A 16,530-nucleotide genomic window follows, 5' to 3' on the forward strand; every position below is an offset into this window, starting at 1 on the left:
ATTTCTAATTTTCTCCTATTTGCAGTTGGTTTTGAACATACTAGTTTTCCAGTTGTTTTTCAATGTCTGGCTCCTAAAAGGGGAAAAATGAAAAATGAAGAGGGTGAAAATGGTGCCAGCCCTCTATATCTCCTGGATGTCACTTCATCAGATGTGGTGGGGTTGCAACAGTGCAGGGCTGCGCAGCAGCAGGGGCTGCGCTCCTCTTTCTGCACCTCTGTGAGCAGAAGCTGCCGTCAGCAATCCTCACCAAGCTCCAGTATTTGGAGGGCAGCGTCCTTCTACACACCCTAGCTCCCACGAGGTTCTTTATGCTATTTTCTCTCCTTTTGTTCACATTTGAAAATTTCAAAATTAAAAGGGTTTTTTTAAATTAATTTTTGAAACTCAGACACAAGAAACACATTAGCCAAATACAATAAAAGGATGTTTTAAGATTCTTCATGTGAACATCCATCTGAAAAAAGAGACAAAATAACTAGACTTTGAATGATGGACTGCCTGGAGATTTGATGATTTTAAGGAATTATTCTTCATTTTACTTTTTAGGTCTCGTAATAGTCCTGTGCTTTTGTTTTAAAAAATCCTTATCTTGAAGGTATACCTCTGAGATACCCATAGGTGATGTTATATGAAGCGTGGGGTTTGAGTAAAATGTTCCAGTGTAAGCAGAATGTGGGGAGTACAGAGGAAGCAAGGTTGTCTATATGTTGATAATTATTGAAGATGATAGTGGAATTGCTCTATTATTTTCTTCTATGTAGATAGAAATTTTCCACTAAAGGAGGTAAAAATATTAATTTAGGTGTACATGTGTGTAAATTTATAAACAAATAAATCTTTATGTCTATCTATGTATCTGTCTAGATCTTTATCCCCTTCCTTCTGCCTGAAAGTACCTCTTAGGTCTGCTAGTGACAGATTCTCTCAGTTGTTACATGTCTGCAAATACCTTCATCTTGCCTCCTTTTCTGACATACATATTTTTTTCTGACATGTATTTTTTGCAATGTCTTGAACTAGAAGCTACAGTCATTTTCTTTTAGCCCATTGAAAAGTCTGTCGTTCTGTGGTCTGATTCCTGCTGTTTCTGTTGAGAAGTTCAGCTGTCAACCTCATTCTTGCTCCTTTGAAGGCAGGCTGACTGTTTCCCTCAAATTCTTTTAAGATTTTTAAAAAATTGTGTTTGGTTTTCCAGTGTTTTACCATAATGTATCTAGGTGTATAATTTTATTTATCCTGCTTGGAATTCATAAGGCTTCAGTATTTAAAGAACATTTTCAGTCATCATTTTTTTAAATATTGCGTCAACTTCCTTACCTCTTTCCCCTCTTTGACTCCAGTTAAAGGCATATTTGACCTACTCATTGTATCCTCTGTATCGCCTGTTCTCTCTTCTGTGTGTTTTATTCTTTTGTCTCTCTGTGTTTAATTCTTTTTTTTAACTGAAATGTAGTCAATTTACAGTGTGTTAGTTTCTGGTGTACAGCATAGTGATTCAGGTATATATATACATATTTCTTTTCATATTCTTTTTAATATAGACTGTTACAAGGTATTGAATATAGTTCCCTCACGTTTAATTATGAATATTTTCTTCTGACCTGTCTTCCTGATCTTTTTTTTCTGAAAAAGTTTACTAGTTTTGTCTGCAGTTGTGTCTGATTGACTGTGAAAACTATACACAGGGTTATTAGTTATGCTTTTCTACTTTAATTTTTTTCAAATCTGTGCCATTTTTTATAGTTTTGTGGTCTTTAAAATTTCTCAGCCTTTCATCTTTTTGTACATAGTAAGCTTGGATGTTTTTTTAGTCTGTGTCTGATGAGCCCAATATCTGGACTCTCTGAGAGGGTTTCTCTTTTTCTTTTCCCTCTCTTTTTTATAACCATGCCCGACTGGCTTGTTTATTGGAGAAGAGGGCATGGAGTTAACAATGTGAAGGCAGTTGGGAAGAATGTCTTCCCCTCCCATACATACCCACTGTCCCAAATGAAAAAGAACCAACCACAAGAGAGCAGCTGAGACAGTGACTGGGGGTCAGGGAAGGAGGCCTGGAACTCAAGGGAGCAGAAGAGACCGTGCATATCCTGGGAGGGCCCAGAGGCAGCGTCTGCATAAGTAGCATGAGCACACATCTCTGTATCTTCCACGTAGGTCTGTACAGATGTGCAGAGATACATCATCACTCTGCCCCTCCTCCCGCTTCTGCTCCGTGCTGCTTGCTGCAATCCCAGCTCCTCTTTCCACATGAGGACGGACGACAGGAAGAGGGAGGATGGGCAAGCCATCACTGCACTGCAGTTACATCCGTATCCGTCAGCTTCTGAACCTTCTGTGCTACTGAGAGATTCTTTAATGTCCAGTGAGTGCCTGCGGGTACTTCTGCGTTTGTTCCAGGGTGAGCCACATGGCCGGGTCACGCATTATCTGCTGCACCTCAAGGTGGTCACGGCCCATCCCCCCTTCACATCTTTGGGCTGTTGTGTCGGTCCGGCTGGGCCATCATGTAGCGTCAGTAGCTGTCTGCTGCCTCCGTACAGTTGGAGTTCAGGTCTGGTACCTTCTGGTGGACTTTCACGGCTTTTGTGTAGTCTTTTATCACTTCTGTGGCAGCTGCTTTCCACATGTACCCCTTGATGAAGGTCGATTCTAGCTGGATATAGTCCTCGAGTGCCCCCTGAATCTCCCCAAGTTCGCTGTAGCAGGCAGCTGGATTGCTGCAGTTTGGCATCTTTCAGGTCCAGTTTGATGGCTTCTGTATAAAGCTTCCTGGCCTCGGGATAGTCCCTTTTCTGAAACATTCATTGCCTTTGTTCTCCTCCTCAAAAGCCAGGCCAGGGCTTATGCAGGCCAGCTGCTCTTGCTCCTTCAGGATTTTCTCTTCCTATTGGCATTTCTTGAAGACATCTGAGGGCCAGTGCTCTGCCAGAGACTCGATGTGGAGATGGGTGGCATCCTTGTACTTTTCTTCTTTGAAATTGAAGTTACCAGTTCGAGCATAAGCTTTGGCAATCTGTCGATAGTCTTCTTGGCCCACTTCAATGGCGTTCTCTCAAAGCTCCTGGCGTTCAGTGTTGCACCCTTTTCAAAGTGCACGGCTGTTTGATGGGCCACATCAGTCACGCTGGTGGGGTCCAGGCCCTTGGCTCTGTCATAGTGGCTTCAAGGCTGTGTCGAAGTCTGTCTTTTTATAAGCATCATTCCCCAATTCTTTTTCTTTCAGTGGCTGCTTCTTCTCTGGTAGAACTTCCATTGGCTCTGGATGGGTCTCCTTTTTGGGAGGAGGTGGTGGTGGAGGTGTTGCAACTTCTTCCTTCTCATCCGCGCTGCCCGGATCCACACCGAGGAGGACACTGACGGCAGTCACGGTCGGGGGGTTTGCAGTTTCTGCCCAGTCAGACAGCTTGTCTCACTGTGGCTCTGGCAGTTTCCGGCAGGTAGGATCAGTGAGCCGCCTTGTCCTGGGGTCACTCGCCAACTTCTGGCACAGTTTGGGCATGTTGGAAGCATTTATGATGCTCCTCTCTGCCAGCCAGGCCTCTGTATTCTGAAAACCCTGTCTGAGCTGAGGATTGACTGCTTTGTGTTTCAAACCCTCCTCAGAAGTTCGCTTGACTCCTTCAAATTGGTTTAAGGACTCAAGAGCTTCTGCTTTTCACGAAGAGCCCCAGCCCCAGTCCGGCCTGAAGTCAGGGGTTTTGCAACCACCCTCTGAGGGCGTTTGTGGTCTCGGTTATTTCTACTAGCTCTTGATTCGCATTGTCCTGTCTCTGCCTGTGCCTGGTTGCCTTAGCTGTGAGCCAGACATTTTTAAATACTAGTTTGGAGAATGTTTTGAGGATTAAGGTCATGTTAGCTTCCTCCAGAGACCACTGTGTTTCCCTGTCCCAGATACCTGGATTCACTGGCAATTCGAGATCATTTTAATCCAGTTTTAGGGACTGAGATTCAAAGCTGTGCTGCCATCTCTGTGAGGTGCAGCTTACTTCCAGGTCACCCTTACTCCCACAGTCCAGCCTCTCAGTGTCCCGACCCAATGGCTGGTGGGTTTATAAGTGTCAGACACACGTCCTGCCCCAAATTTTGGCAGGCCCTAGACTCCAACTTTTGTCTCTGCAGCACGACCTAGAAGCTGCTCAAAGTACCAGTCAGCGTCTCGGCTGCCTTTTTAGGGCTGGGAACACCCCCACGCGAGAAGCGGCTCTGCAGGCTGTGCGCGCCGCGCTGGGGCTCTGTCTGCCCCTGTGTCTCGGTCTGGGGGTTCTTCGCTATTGTGTTGACTCTCTGATACCTTCAAGCTGATTTTTGTTTTTCTCCAGCCCGAGTTTTTATTAACGGTAAAAATTGCACAGCTTTCCCAGTTTCTTCCGTGGTTAATGGGCAGTTCACACTGCCCGCTCCTCCTTGAGTCAGGGGCAAAAGCACGGAGGTGGGAAGGAGCCTGGAAAGAGTGGGGGCTCCCGCTTAGCTGGAGGGGGGGGCGCTTGTTGGGGAGACACGGAGAAGGGTGAAGACAGGAAAGTCATGAAGGGCTACGAGCCCCTAAAAGTGTGGGCTTCCTGAAAGGGACGAGTGTCCCGATGACCCCCCTGAGCCTCCGCTGAGTGAGCCCCGCTCACGTCAGCTGAGTCAGAGAAGAGGGGCAGGCCCAGCTTCTACCCAGTGCAGGTGTAAAGTCGAGGCGAGGGCAGCGAAAAACAGAAAACCCCAAATAACAGTGGTTTGAATAAGATGGGTGTTATTTCTCTCTCACACCAAACAAATCTGGAGGTGGGCAGTCCACAGTTGGTCGGGTGACTCAACGAGGGGGCCCCAGGACCTTCCTTCTTGCTCCGCCATCTTCCACTCATAGACTCTGCTTCATGGTCCAAGAGCTTGAATTCCCCATTTCAGTCAGCAAAAGGAGAAGGACAAAGAGTAATACCTTTTCCTTTTGCGGGCATGCACCCTACGTCCCTCATGGCACTCTTACCCTATTGGCCAGAATTGAGTCACATGGTCACACCCACCGACACGGGAGGCTGGGAAATGCAGCCTTCATTCTGGACCACCCCTTGCCCAGCTAAGAACAGGGGATACTACTAGTAATGAAGGATAGGAGAAGAAATATTCAGGGACAACTGGTGGTCTCTGCTAGTGCCCTCCTCTTTCCTAGCCTGTCCCCTCCTCCTCCAGGAGGCCTTCCCTGATATCTCCAGGACTTACTAAGCCCCACTTCCTCTGCTCCACAGCTCAGAGAGTCTGACCGCTGTAAGGAATTTTTGAATAAGAAAAAAATATATTGGATGTTTCCAGTAGAAAACTATGCATAGTTTTGATTAGAATACACTATTCTGGTGCTCTGTACATTTAAAAAAGATCTCTTTTTTCACAACTGGTACATTGTAGATGATAGCAATGCAAAATAATTCTTTTTTATAATCATGCAAATAAATTGCGCACTGGGGAATTAATTGACCACCCCCCACCCTGGCCAATGGAAAAAGCCAGTTATATATCTGTTTGTAAATTTATTTAAACATTCCTTTATTCCATATAAATCAAGGCTTCTTTGAGTTCTTTAAACTGATTGTATCATCTGCCTGTTTCCCTCGTTAATACTGAGTTAAACACAGTCTTGAACACATGTTCATTTTTTATCTATATAAGCATCATGGTTTCCCCTCTTTTTCACCTTTTGACACCACACACAGCCTAACTTGGTAAGGCGGGGAATCCAGCCAGAGGTTCTGGTAGGACAGACGCCAGCCTGGGCAGAAAAACGCAGGCAAAAATGGCACTGGGAGTCAGACCCCTGACCTGGAGGCCATGCCTTTGGAGATAAAGGGCAGGTAAGGGGTCAGGTTTCCTACTTGGGCACATGACTCCCAGGGAGGAGGGACAGGCAGAAGGTGGGCAAAGGTGGGCAGGGGAGAGGCAGGACGGCCGTCAGTCTGCCTAATTCCGAAGGGACGTCTGCTTGTCCTTGCTTCTGACAAGGGCTCACGGAATCACAGAATGCTTCTGACTCTGTCAACCTTGTTGGAAGAGGCGGGGGTGATGTCCAGGATACCTGGATGATGGGGCAGTGGGCAGGGCTGTAACCTGAGACCTTTCCCAGATGCTGGGGGAGCCTTGGCTGGGTCCCTGAGCTGGGGAACTGGAGGCTCCAGAATGTGGCTGGATGATGGGGGGATGGTTCTGCCCTCCCTCCTGTGCGGGAGCTGACTCACCTGTACACCTTTGCTAAGGCTGTTCTCTGGGCCTAGAGCACCCTCCCTGGAAGCACCCTCCCTGAGGGGGGAAGATGCCATTTCCTCTCTCATACAGCCTCTCCCGGCCTTCCTCAGAGCCAGCACGTGGCTACCTCAGCGATCACTGCAGGACATGGGGAAGATAGGGGTGCTGGGCTGGGGAGTGGGCCAGGGCTGAGGTCAGCAAGGCAGGCTGGAGCCAGCAGACAGAGGCCTCCAGTGTCCATGGAGAATTGAGAATTTGGCAAAGAGTGGAGAGGGTCCTGGGCTCCCCCACAGTCTTCTCCCCATTCCTCCTATGAGTCCCCCATTCTGTCCTGGTCAGGTGGCTGCAGCCCTCAGAGCAACCCTTCTCTGAGGACCCAGGTAACAGAAGGGGGCTTAGTGTCTGGATCTGGCAGGCACTTGCCAAGGGGCACATGGGGAGTGTAAGCTCGTCCCCTCCAACCCCCGCCCCTGCTCCCCCCACCACTGGAGGGTTTGGAGCCCAGAAGAGAGAGCCAGGAAGGGGAGGTGAGCTTTGCTCCCATCTTTGCAGCTGGAGAGGCCCTACCTCTAGAAGGTACTTAGGCAAAGCTGAGCATCCGCTGGCCCCACTGCTACTGGTGTGTCTAAGCAAATGTCTGCCTGGCCAGCCTTGGGGTGGCCCGCCCTGTTCCTCCCCTTGGGGTCCCACCTTGTCCACTGCTGTCCGTTCGTTCTTCTGGTGCTGGATTAGGGACACAGGATGACCCCCAATGCTCGCCCCCTCTTCCTGCCCCAGGAAGCCTAGCAGAAGGCAGGCCTGCAGAAAACCACTGTCTCACCCCCACCATCACAGAGTGAGGGGCCCGCTCTGTGCTCGGCTGTGTTAGGGAGCGGGCGTGGTGGGGTGCAGAGCCCTTACACAGCCCCACCTGAGTTACTGCCAGGCTAGACAGCGGTCCCGTCAGGGCTGCAGCGCTCAGGGGAGGAGGGAGGCCCTGGCGTGGGCTGCAGGGCCGGGGAAGGTCCTGGTTGAGGGGCTTGGGCTGGTCCCTGAGAAGAGGAATAGTGCCCAGCCCTTGGCGCTGGGTCCCCATCCTGTCCCAGAGGTTATGAATCTTCTAAAAGTTCTTTTACTGAAATCCTTGATCTGAGGCTTGAATTCACACTCAGTTTATTTCAGGTATTAGGACGGGTTATTGCAGGTTGGGGTGGCCATCCTGTAGGGGTGCAGGGGAAGAGCAGAGAGCGAGCCCTGGTCTAGCCCAGTTCAAACGCGAACTTCAGGACCAACCCTGTCATAGACTGAGCCCCCACCCTGGCCGTAGCCTGAGCCCTGATCTAGACATAAGCTGAGCTGGGATCTCCAGTTCTTAACTGAGCTTTCTCTGTGAAACTCTTCTTCATCAGGAGGGGTTTGGTGGTAAGAATGAGCGTGTGCCCAGCTCCCAGTACTGGAGCCTGATCCCAGAGCCCTTGCCCGCTGGTGCAGAGCGGCCTCAGGCGTGGTTCTGTCCATCACCCCCTCCCTGTCGCTGGGAGCTCTTGCTCTGACCACCGCTGCCAGGCCAGCCTCAGTGCTGAGGGAATCTTTAGCGGAGGTCCGGGTCTGCCAGAGCCCTGCCCCCCGCCTTTGGCCCCAGCCCACCCTGGCCTGGAGGGGCACTGGAGATGAGGACCCAGTCTCCTGGGTTCTGAGTGGCTTTCGCTCTTGGACTGGAGCCATGAGAAAACAAATTTTCCTCGCCCTGAGGTGCCTGGGAAAGGGGTGGCCCTGCCAGGTTGGGCGGGGGTTGGGCAGAGGGTGCTGGTGTCGCTTTCAGCCCCGGCTCTGTGGAGTCAGAGGCCTCCTGGCATCACCAGGTAAGACCTGGGCATCCTGGGAGCACAGGCAAGGGAGAGGGAATGAGGCGCCAGCGTGGACTGGCTGGCCTGGGGGATGGGTCACGGGCCAGGGCAGAGGGGCTTGTGGAAGAACAGGTGAGAATGGGGGCAGTGAAACCAGGACCGGCAGGAGGGCATCCACCCCACAACCTGGTGGGGCCCGACCCTTAACCTCTTCACCCAAAAGGAGCTGGGGATGCAGGTGGCAGCCTCTGAGTGCAGGTTTACAAAGAAGATGAGCCATGATCGAACAGTGGGTAAAGGGCTGGGCTGAGGGGTTTGCCTGATCCTGGGATGACGTGTGTCAGGTTGAGGTGAGGTGGTGGGGAATGGGTTAGGGGGAGGGGTGCATCCAAGTAGGATTTGCTGGGTGGTGGCCAGAGCAAGTCACTGACCCTCTTGGAGGTCACACACAGTCCAGGAGCCTGGTGGGAAAGGCTTTGAGTTGAAAACTTCATATGGCTACTGTGGGGCGTTGGGGTGGGGCTTTTGGAGCACGATCTGAGCCCCAGCCTGGCTCCCTGGAAGGCACCAGACACCCCCTTCCTGCCCTCAGCAGCTTAAAGCTTCTTCAGGCTGCCTGGCCCTTCTCCTGTGTCTGCAGGAGCGTGGGGAGGGAGGGGGGTGAGAGGTAGGCAGGAATGACTGCAGCAAGGACCAGGAGGGGGCTCTGGTTGAGACCCCACACCATTCTGGGTCTGCCCAGAATGCCCGTCTGCAGGGAGACCCAGAAAGAACTCCTCTACCCAAAGCCCACCCACCTCCACACCCAGTATCCCCAGTCCAGGCCTCTGACCAGGATGGCACATGGGCCCAATGTAGTGGGCAAGCCGGGGGCTATTCTGATCTGCCATCCTCCAGAGTCCCCTCCTAGCCTGATGGGATAGGGCGGGGCTGTTAGGATCACTGCCCTGCGCTAAGTCCCATCCCATTCGGACACAAGCAGGGCTCCCGCCCTCATCACAACTCTACCATGTCTGGCCCCCCCACCCAGACCGTTGCCACCACTGAGACCCCCCCCCCCGCCTCCATGAAGGGCACCCCACCTCACATTTGCAGACTGGACAGACATTTCACTCTTCTTCAGTAGCTTTCCAGGCCTATAACCTCTCAGGCTGTGGGGCCGGCATGTAAGGTCCCCATTCAACAGAGTCCACAGCCCAAGGGGAGAAGGGCCCTCTGGGGGGTGGGGCAGCAGGGGCTTGCCCCTGAGCTGCAGGGCAGAACTGTGGAAAGGGGCCAGGCCAACACAGCTCAGGAGGTAGCTGGAGGCTTCAGCTAACCAGAGCTCACAGCTGGGCAACTTTCCTTTCTTGAAGGGGGTCTGAGCGGGAGTCTTCTGTCTGCCACCTTCCGTCTGGTTCTGGAGGCTTGGGAACCTGAGCAGGAGCCTTCAGCATGGGCGGGCAGTGGCTTCCGGCCCCTGGGATTCTCCTGGCTGGTAAGTGGAGGTGCGGCGAGCTGGCCCTGGGGGAACCTGTCCCAGACCTCGCCCACTCACCTGGGGGACTCCCATGGCTCCCACATCAGGGCTGACCTTCCTTGTCTTCGTGTAAGTCCGGCTTTGATCAGCTCTGGGACAGGGCCAGGACCCTCTCCTAAGTCCCCCAGGCATGGGGTTCCCTGGGGGCACTCAGCGCCACCCACTCGGAGGAACCTGGCATGGGGCTGGCCCCCCATGGGGCTTAGTGCGCCCTTGTAGACAGGTGTGGTGTTAAGGCTTTCAGAGATGAGTCGCTTCTCCATCCCCCAGCTCCTCCCCCTTCAGCCCTCAGGAAGCATCCTGTTCTGGGAAAGTGATAAGGTAATTGTCTTGTTCCCTCAGTGGAGTGTTGAACAGCATTTCCCAGCACCCTTGAGTGGCCTGGGTGTCACCGCAGAGCCTTCCCTTGGGGAGGGGGTGGAGCTGGCATGGGAGAGGAGAGAGAGACCCTTGAAGTATGCCCCTTTACCCTCACAGTCCCCCTTCCTGGGTGGCAGGGCAGGGGTCCCCTGTCTCTGGTGGGCTAGGATCAGAGAGGCGGTTTCTGCCCGGGGTTGCTCAGTGGCTGGGGACAGAGCCAGGGACAGGGTTTGGATCTCCTCAGGCCCCTAAGGAGGGAGGTGGCAGGGAGGGCAGGTGTCTGCAGGGCTGTGGGCCCATCCCACCGCACAGAGCAGCTGGCAGAACAGGCTTCCGATCTGCAGCTGTCCTGGTGGTCTCGGCTTCTGCTCGGCCCCTTCCTTCTGCTCACAAAGACCTGGGCCGGTCTTCCTTGGCCTCTGGCCCATCTGCTTTGCAAGGTAGCAGCAAGAAGATACTCATGTCATTAAACTCCTTGGTGACAGCCCTTGCTGGAGTTTTTCCCTCAGTTGGGAGTGCAGGAGCCCAAAAAGGAAACGCAGAGGCATCTGGGATCCAGGAAGCTCTTCTAGGCTTGCCCTTGGCCTTGAATCTCCACTTGGGCCAGCCTGCCCCTTTGGGAACTGGTGGCTCCTCCAGCAGGGCCACACCTGGACCAGCTCCATTGACAGTGGCTGAGCCTGAAGCCCACAAGGCCTCCAAGTCCCAGCCAGTGTCCTATGTGGCTGGATCTGCAGAGGAGAGCTTGATTCCTGGGTCTCCAGAGATGGTTGCTGTATCGCCATGGCTGGCTTCCAGCCCATGGCATCTTGATGTGGGGCCAAAGTCCAGTGAGGTCCGCAGGTTGCCTGTGACAGTCCATGCTCCTGCCCCTGCAACACTGAGGATATCTGTCACCTCTGGATCAACCTAGAAGCTAGTTGGAGCACCCCCTCCCCCCACTACTCCTGCACCCACATCTGGATCCCCACAACCGCCGGCCTGGCCCATGGGCAGGCACACCTTCAGCCCCAATGCCTGGAGGCCGTCTGCATCAGGGGCCAGTAACTTGGGGCCAGGGGCCTCCCTACATCTGACATTGGCTCCAGCGGCCCCAGAGAAGGCCGTGTCCTCAGCACCCCAGGGCCCACTTGTGTTTACATCCATCCATAACACGCTGGTTGCCACAGCACCTCTTCTCCCTGTAGCAACAGGGTGGTCCGGGCTGGACACGGCCTCCACAGCCCTCACAGTGGGTTCAGGGTCACCCAGAAGTGGTCTGGCATCCAGCCTGTGCCCAGGTCCCAGTGGTCCTTCAATGTTGCCATTGCCCTCAGTGGCACCCTCTTCAGGGTCGTCATCAGTGTCACTGCTACTGTCATCCTTACCTTCTTTCCAATCACCTGTACCTCTGTCTTCATCAACATCACCGTCACCAGTCCTGGTCCCAGTTTCCTCTTTCACCACCAAAGCCAGAACCTCTCTAGATGCTTCTGTGTCTGTGCTCCCACCCACAGGCACAGGCCTTATCTTCAATGTATCCAGCATCCCACCTGCCATGCCACCCCTAATGGTTACAGGGACAGCCGCTCTTCAGTGGACAGTCCAGCCCGGGCAGATGGTCCCTGCCATCCCAGCCCGCTTGACCACCTTCTCCCTTGCATGTGCCTTTCGCCTTCCCTCTGGCTGCCTGGGTGTCCTTGGAGGTGCTGCCTCCCCCCAGTCATCTTCCCTGCCTCATCCTGGCCAGGCTGTCTCATTGGAGGACTCAGGATCCCCCTCCCCAGGACCCAGTCGTGTGACCCGCTCCGTGGCCTTCAGAATCACCAGTGAAGCCGTCTCAGCGGCGCTCAGGAACCCTGCCTCCCTGGAGTACCAGCTGCTAAGTGAGAGCATCCGACACCAGGTTGGCTTCTTCCCCCACCCACTGAGGAGTGCTGACCCCAGCCCGCCCCACCCCACTTGCCTCTGAGCACGTAGGCCCTGGCGCGCCTCTGTGCTTTGGCACGTGCTGTTCCTCCTCCCTGGACCGCCTTGCTGCCCTTGTTGCCTGGAGAAGGCTGCCTCCTCATAGACGCCTCCCCTGGTGGCTGCCTTTCCCACACTGCACCCATCCCCAGCCTGCTGCTCCCGCAGACCTCAGCCCTCTGAGGGCTGCCAGTTAAGGGCCGGGCATCCACAGGGCTCTGGCAGTGGTGAATGAACAAAACCCACCCTGTGCCTCTTCTCGGTGTGGGGAGGAGCAAGTGGGGGGCAAGGTGGGAGCCCAGGAAATAGAAAACTCCCTTGAGTTGCTCCAGCAGGAAGGGGGAGCCAGGCAGAGGCCCTTCCAAGGAGTGGGTTTGGAGAGAGGACCCTCCCAGGATGACCTGGTCCCCCCAGGGAATTAAATGGGGATCAGTGTGTGGCCGTCTTCTCTGCACAAAGTACCATCAGAAACAAACAGGCTCTCAACAACCCTCTCCCCCACCCTGCCCCCACCAGCAAGATGAGAGTTCCCACAGCCCAAACCAAACCCTCCTCCTGCCTCAGAACCATGGACAGAGACGTGCCCTGGCCTCTTGCCTGTTGTCTGTCATTCCAGGGGGCACTTTGAGTCTCTGTCCATCTGTTCAGTTGCTTCATTTGTTCATATATCTAATAGAGTGCCTGTTGTACCAGGCACCATGCTAAGTGCTGGGAGAACAGTGACCAAATGTCAAATTAATGTCAAACAAATCCAGATGTTATTAGAATCGTAAGCTGCGTAAAGGAGTTGTTACAGACAGGACATGCAGAAGACTGATTCCCATTGCTGGGGTTAGGGAGTTGCCCAGACAACACCTTTCTGAGAAAGGGGAAGTTTAACTGGGACAGAGAGAAGGCAGCCAGGTGAATGGGGAGGGGCTTCCTAGGCAGAGGGCACAGCATGTGAAAAGGTGGGCAGAGGCTGAGAGGCTCAGGAGGGGCTGTAGGGAGAACAGAGAAGGATGTGAGGTAGGGCGGGGGGGGGGCGGCAGGAAAGGACTGGAAACAATTAGGAGGCAGAGGGAGAAGCTGTCATCTGGCTGAGATGGCTGGGTGGCAGCTGTGGGGACAATTGGAGTGGCCAGCAATTTTCAACCCACAGAGAAGGAAAGGCCTAGGAGGGCTGTGTGTTTGCTGGACTGCTGGAGCTACCCTGTGATTTTCAGGAGGGTGATTGGCAGGTGACCTCTGGCGGCTACGTGGGCAGTGGCTTGGGTGGTCCCAGACAGTCCAGGTGGTTGGTGAGGCCATTGCAGGGGCCAGAGCAGAGATAATGGGAATGGATGAGGGTGAGCTGATGCTGTGGAGAAGTGGAGGCCATGAAGACCCTCAGCTGCCTCTGCCTGTCCTCAGCTCCAGTCCATCTATCTCAAGGCCTTCTCCAGCTTTGAGGATGTTGGCGTCCTGCTCTTCAGGTGAGTGAGCGAGTCTCTCAGGGTCCACCACCTGCCAGCCAGCCAGTTGGTGCCTTCTTGGGCGACAAGAATACTCGCCCTGGCTGCCAGCTCTGCCCAACCCCACCATGGCCAGAAGCACCTTGGGGGCCAGGAAGAGCCCTGAACAGGTAGGCAGGAGGCTCACATCTGGTTCTGTCCCTGGCTGTGCTGTGTGACCTCAGGTAACCTCCTGTCTGCTCTGAGTCCCAAGTTCAAGCTACAGGATTTGAGCAGGGGTTGCAGGCATTGTCTTGAGTGTCATGGAGAAGGCGGGGACTTCCCTGGAGCCAGGAGCCCCTAAGTGACATGTAAACAGATGCAAATCCCCTGAGGTGGGGCCCTTTGTGGTTCTGAGCTTCTGGGGATGCTGGGGGAAACCAAAAGCCATATTTATCAGTGGTCAGATTAGCCCAGCAGTCTCAAAAGGAAGGTTGAGAAGGTCCAACCCGACTTGAGTTGTAAGCTCAGTGTGGATCTTGAGTCCTATAGGCAAATCTTTTCCACTGCAGTCACTTAGAGGCTTGATTTCTCCTAGTGATGGGGAGCTCACTGTCACTATCCTTCAGGCCTTGTTCCCAGCCGGTTAGAAAGTTTCCCCTCTTACTGAACTGAAATCTCCCTCTCTGAACTCCCTGTCCTGGCTCTGAACAGAAGTTTGGTCTCCCCAACTCCACAGTGACACCACACTAAACAGGTACTCAGCGGAAGGATGGAGGAAAATGATACTGGATCCTGAGCCTGCTTGTTTCCAAGTTTCTCCCCACAAACTCCTTTAACCCTGTGCTGAGGCCAGGCTGCCTCCTCAGGACATGGACAGTTGGTCCACCTCTCACAGGCTTTCAGCGATTCCTCGGGCTTGTCACCTCCCTCTCTCCAGACCCCCTGCTACTTTTTTGATGCTGCCAGAGATGTTTTTCTCATTCTGGCTCAGGCTGACTTCCTGATTGCTCACAGCCACTGTCTCCCTGCGTGGGATTCCCAGTGTTCTCATTAGAGCCAGTTTGTTGGGGTGTCCAAGGGAACTTGCTTTCCCTGCGCATCTGCTTTGTACTCTGCTGGCTGCACCATCAGTCCTCATACAACCCCACGGCAAAGGAGTCATTGTTCCCATTTTACCAAGGAGGAGATGTCACACAGGGAATCAGTCCATGGCTTCCCTAGTGGGCTCCCCTCCCTCAGGACACTGGCAAACTTGTGCACCAGCCAGGTCCCCATCCAGCCTCCAGGGCCCTCCCTGCCCGCCCTGGGCCCTGGTCAGGATGTGTCTTGTCCACAGGCCTGGGTCTGCAGCTGTAATGTTTCCCTTGTGTTTTGGAGCCATGCCCCAGGACCCTCTGCCCGTGAAGTCCTCTAGATTCTGTACAGCAAGATCAAGGCTGCAGGGCAGATGCTGGGGAACCTGTCTTTGGATGAGAGCAGCCTGGCCTCTGATGGTGAGTCTCTGCCCCTGCCTCCTCCCGACCTCGGTGCCTCCTCACCCACCCATGGGGAAAGCTGGGCAGTGCTCCCTAGAGGGGCCAACTCCTGCCCTGGCCGGAGCAGGCTGCGGTGGGTGAGGAGGCCTGAACTCCCAGCCATGGTTCTGCAGGGTCCAACTTGACCGACCTGGCGCTGGAGACCATCAGCCTCTGCCACACGGTCATGAGGCCTTACTAGCCCCTGCTCCTTGTGCCTGGCTCTGCCCCCTTTATTCTGCTGGGAAAGAAGATCCTCCGACAGGTGAGGCAGCTTCCTGCCCTCCCTCTGAGGCCTGGGACACTCCCTTTGCCTTCCTTGACTGTAGGGCCCTGTGGCCTGGGAGTGAAGCGGCACCCAGCCATGGCACTGTGGGGTAGGCAGGCATGGAGGGCACCGGCCCTGCCCTGTGGGCCCCCAGTTGAGGGTGATGCCCTGCCTGGGGCCAGGGTTGTCTGAAGCCGGTGACAGCTCTGTCTCAGGGTGCATATGGCCAGGCTCCATAACCAGACACCCCTACCCTAGGCCAAAACTAGGGTGAGCGAGTGAGGCACTCAGGACAATGTTGAAGGAGACACTGCCCCTTGGGGCCATGCTCCACTCGCCTCACCCTAGTCCTGCCCCGCCCCACGTGGGGTCTCAGGAGAGACAGCTCCTGTGCCTGCCCTGACCACCAGGACACCCCACAGGTCACACCCGTGGTGTCAGGATTCTATACAGTGCGTCCCCAGGAAGGCCCCCTGCTCCTCTTCAGGTGGGTCGGGTTCTCCCCCTGCTGCCCAGCCTGCCCTGCTCCTCTCCTGGACGGAGGGGCGGCTCTACCCCCTGACTCAGAGGCATGGGCTTGGGGGCCACCCCTGGGAGGGCTTGGTCGCAGGTAGCTCCAGCTAGCCGGGTAAAGCTCTGCCCTAGGAGGCAGGGAGCCCCATGCCCGAGGATGTGCCGGGGTAGGGGGCTGGATACCTGCTTCTAGAAACATGTGCGGAAGGAGCTTGTAACCCACGCATTCTCCCCTTGAATTCACCCTATTAATGAGGACCAGTGGGTGGGCGTTTACATCGAATACAAATTCCAGACCCCCATAGGCACCCACCTCCAAGGCTTGGCCAATCACCTGGCCTGGAACATAACAGCCCACTGTCCAGAAATCCAGCATCACGGCCAGCGGTGAGTCAGGGCTGGGACCCCTAGGTGTCTTTGGCCAGCAGCCTCTCAGTCTCTCTGGATTTCAACGTTCCTCTCTGGGAGTAGATAGAATTTATTTTAACCACAAATACTCATGTGCTGGATATGGAATCAGATATGTAGCCTTGGATGGGAAGCTGGACAGAGATGAGAATCTGGGATCAGAGAGAGGGGATGGTCCAGCCTCCTCTCTTACACTCTTTTACTTCTCTCACCAGAACAGGGAAAGGTTAAAAACAAAACCCAAAAAGGCATGAACTGAATTAGCACCAGGACCTCTGGCCCCACATCAGTTGTGGGACTGAGCGGGGTGGGTCCCATCATTCCACTAGATAGACTAGAGCAGGGGGCGGCAAGCTTTTTGTGCTGAGTGCCAGACAGGAGCTATTTTAGGCTTTGTGGCCATCAGATCTGTCAGTACTCGACTGCTCCCGTACAGCGAGAAGGCCGCCGCAGACTGTCTGCAGACAGGTGGGCGTGGCTGTGGGCCAGTGCAGCTTGATGGATACGGAAATTTGTATCTCACATAACTCTGATGTGC

General features: G+C 54.3%; 1 protein-coding gene and 1 pseudogene across 1 annotated transcript in view; one reads left to right on the forward strand and one right to left on the reverse strand.

Annotated features, from left to right (window-relative positions):
- Nucleotides 1–16,530, forward strand: part of LOC116285820 (uncharacterized) — a 31,236-nt gene that overhangs the window by 12,475 nt on the left and 2,231 nt on the right. The window contains exons 2-6 of the mRNA XM_072950991.1: nucleotides 9,404–9,525; nucleotides 11,657–11,812; nucleotides 13,267–13,328; nucleotides 14,626–14,782; nucleotides 15,494–15,558. Of these exons, the coding sequence (XP_072807092.1) occupies nucleotides 14,645–14,782; nucleotides 15,494–15,558 (203 nt within the window). The 5' untranslated portion in view covers nucleotides 9,404–9,525; nucleotides 11,657–11,812; nucleotides 13,267–13,328; nucleotides 14,626–14,644. The remainder of the gene's footprint in view (nucleotides 1–9,403; nucleotides 9,526–11,656; nucleotides 11,813–13,266; nucleotides 13,329–14,625; nucleotides 14,783–15,493; nucleotides 15,559–16,530) is intronic.
- LOC102531303 (stress-induced-phosphoprotein 1 pseudogene) lies at nucleotides 2,291–7,297 on the reverse strand (annotated as a pseudogene).

This window comes from Vicugna pacos, chromosome 27 (assembly GCF_048564905.1).
Source record: "Vicugna pacos chromosome 27, VicPac4, whole genome shotgun sequence".
NCBI lineage: Eukaryota > Metazoa > Chordata > Mammalia > Artiodactyla > Camelidae > Vicugna > Vicugna pacos.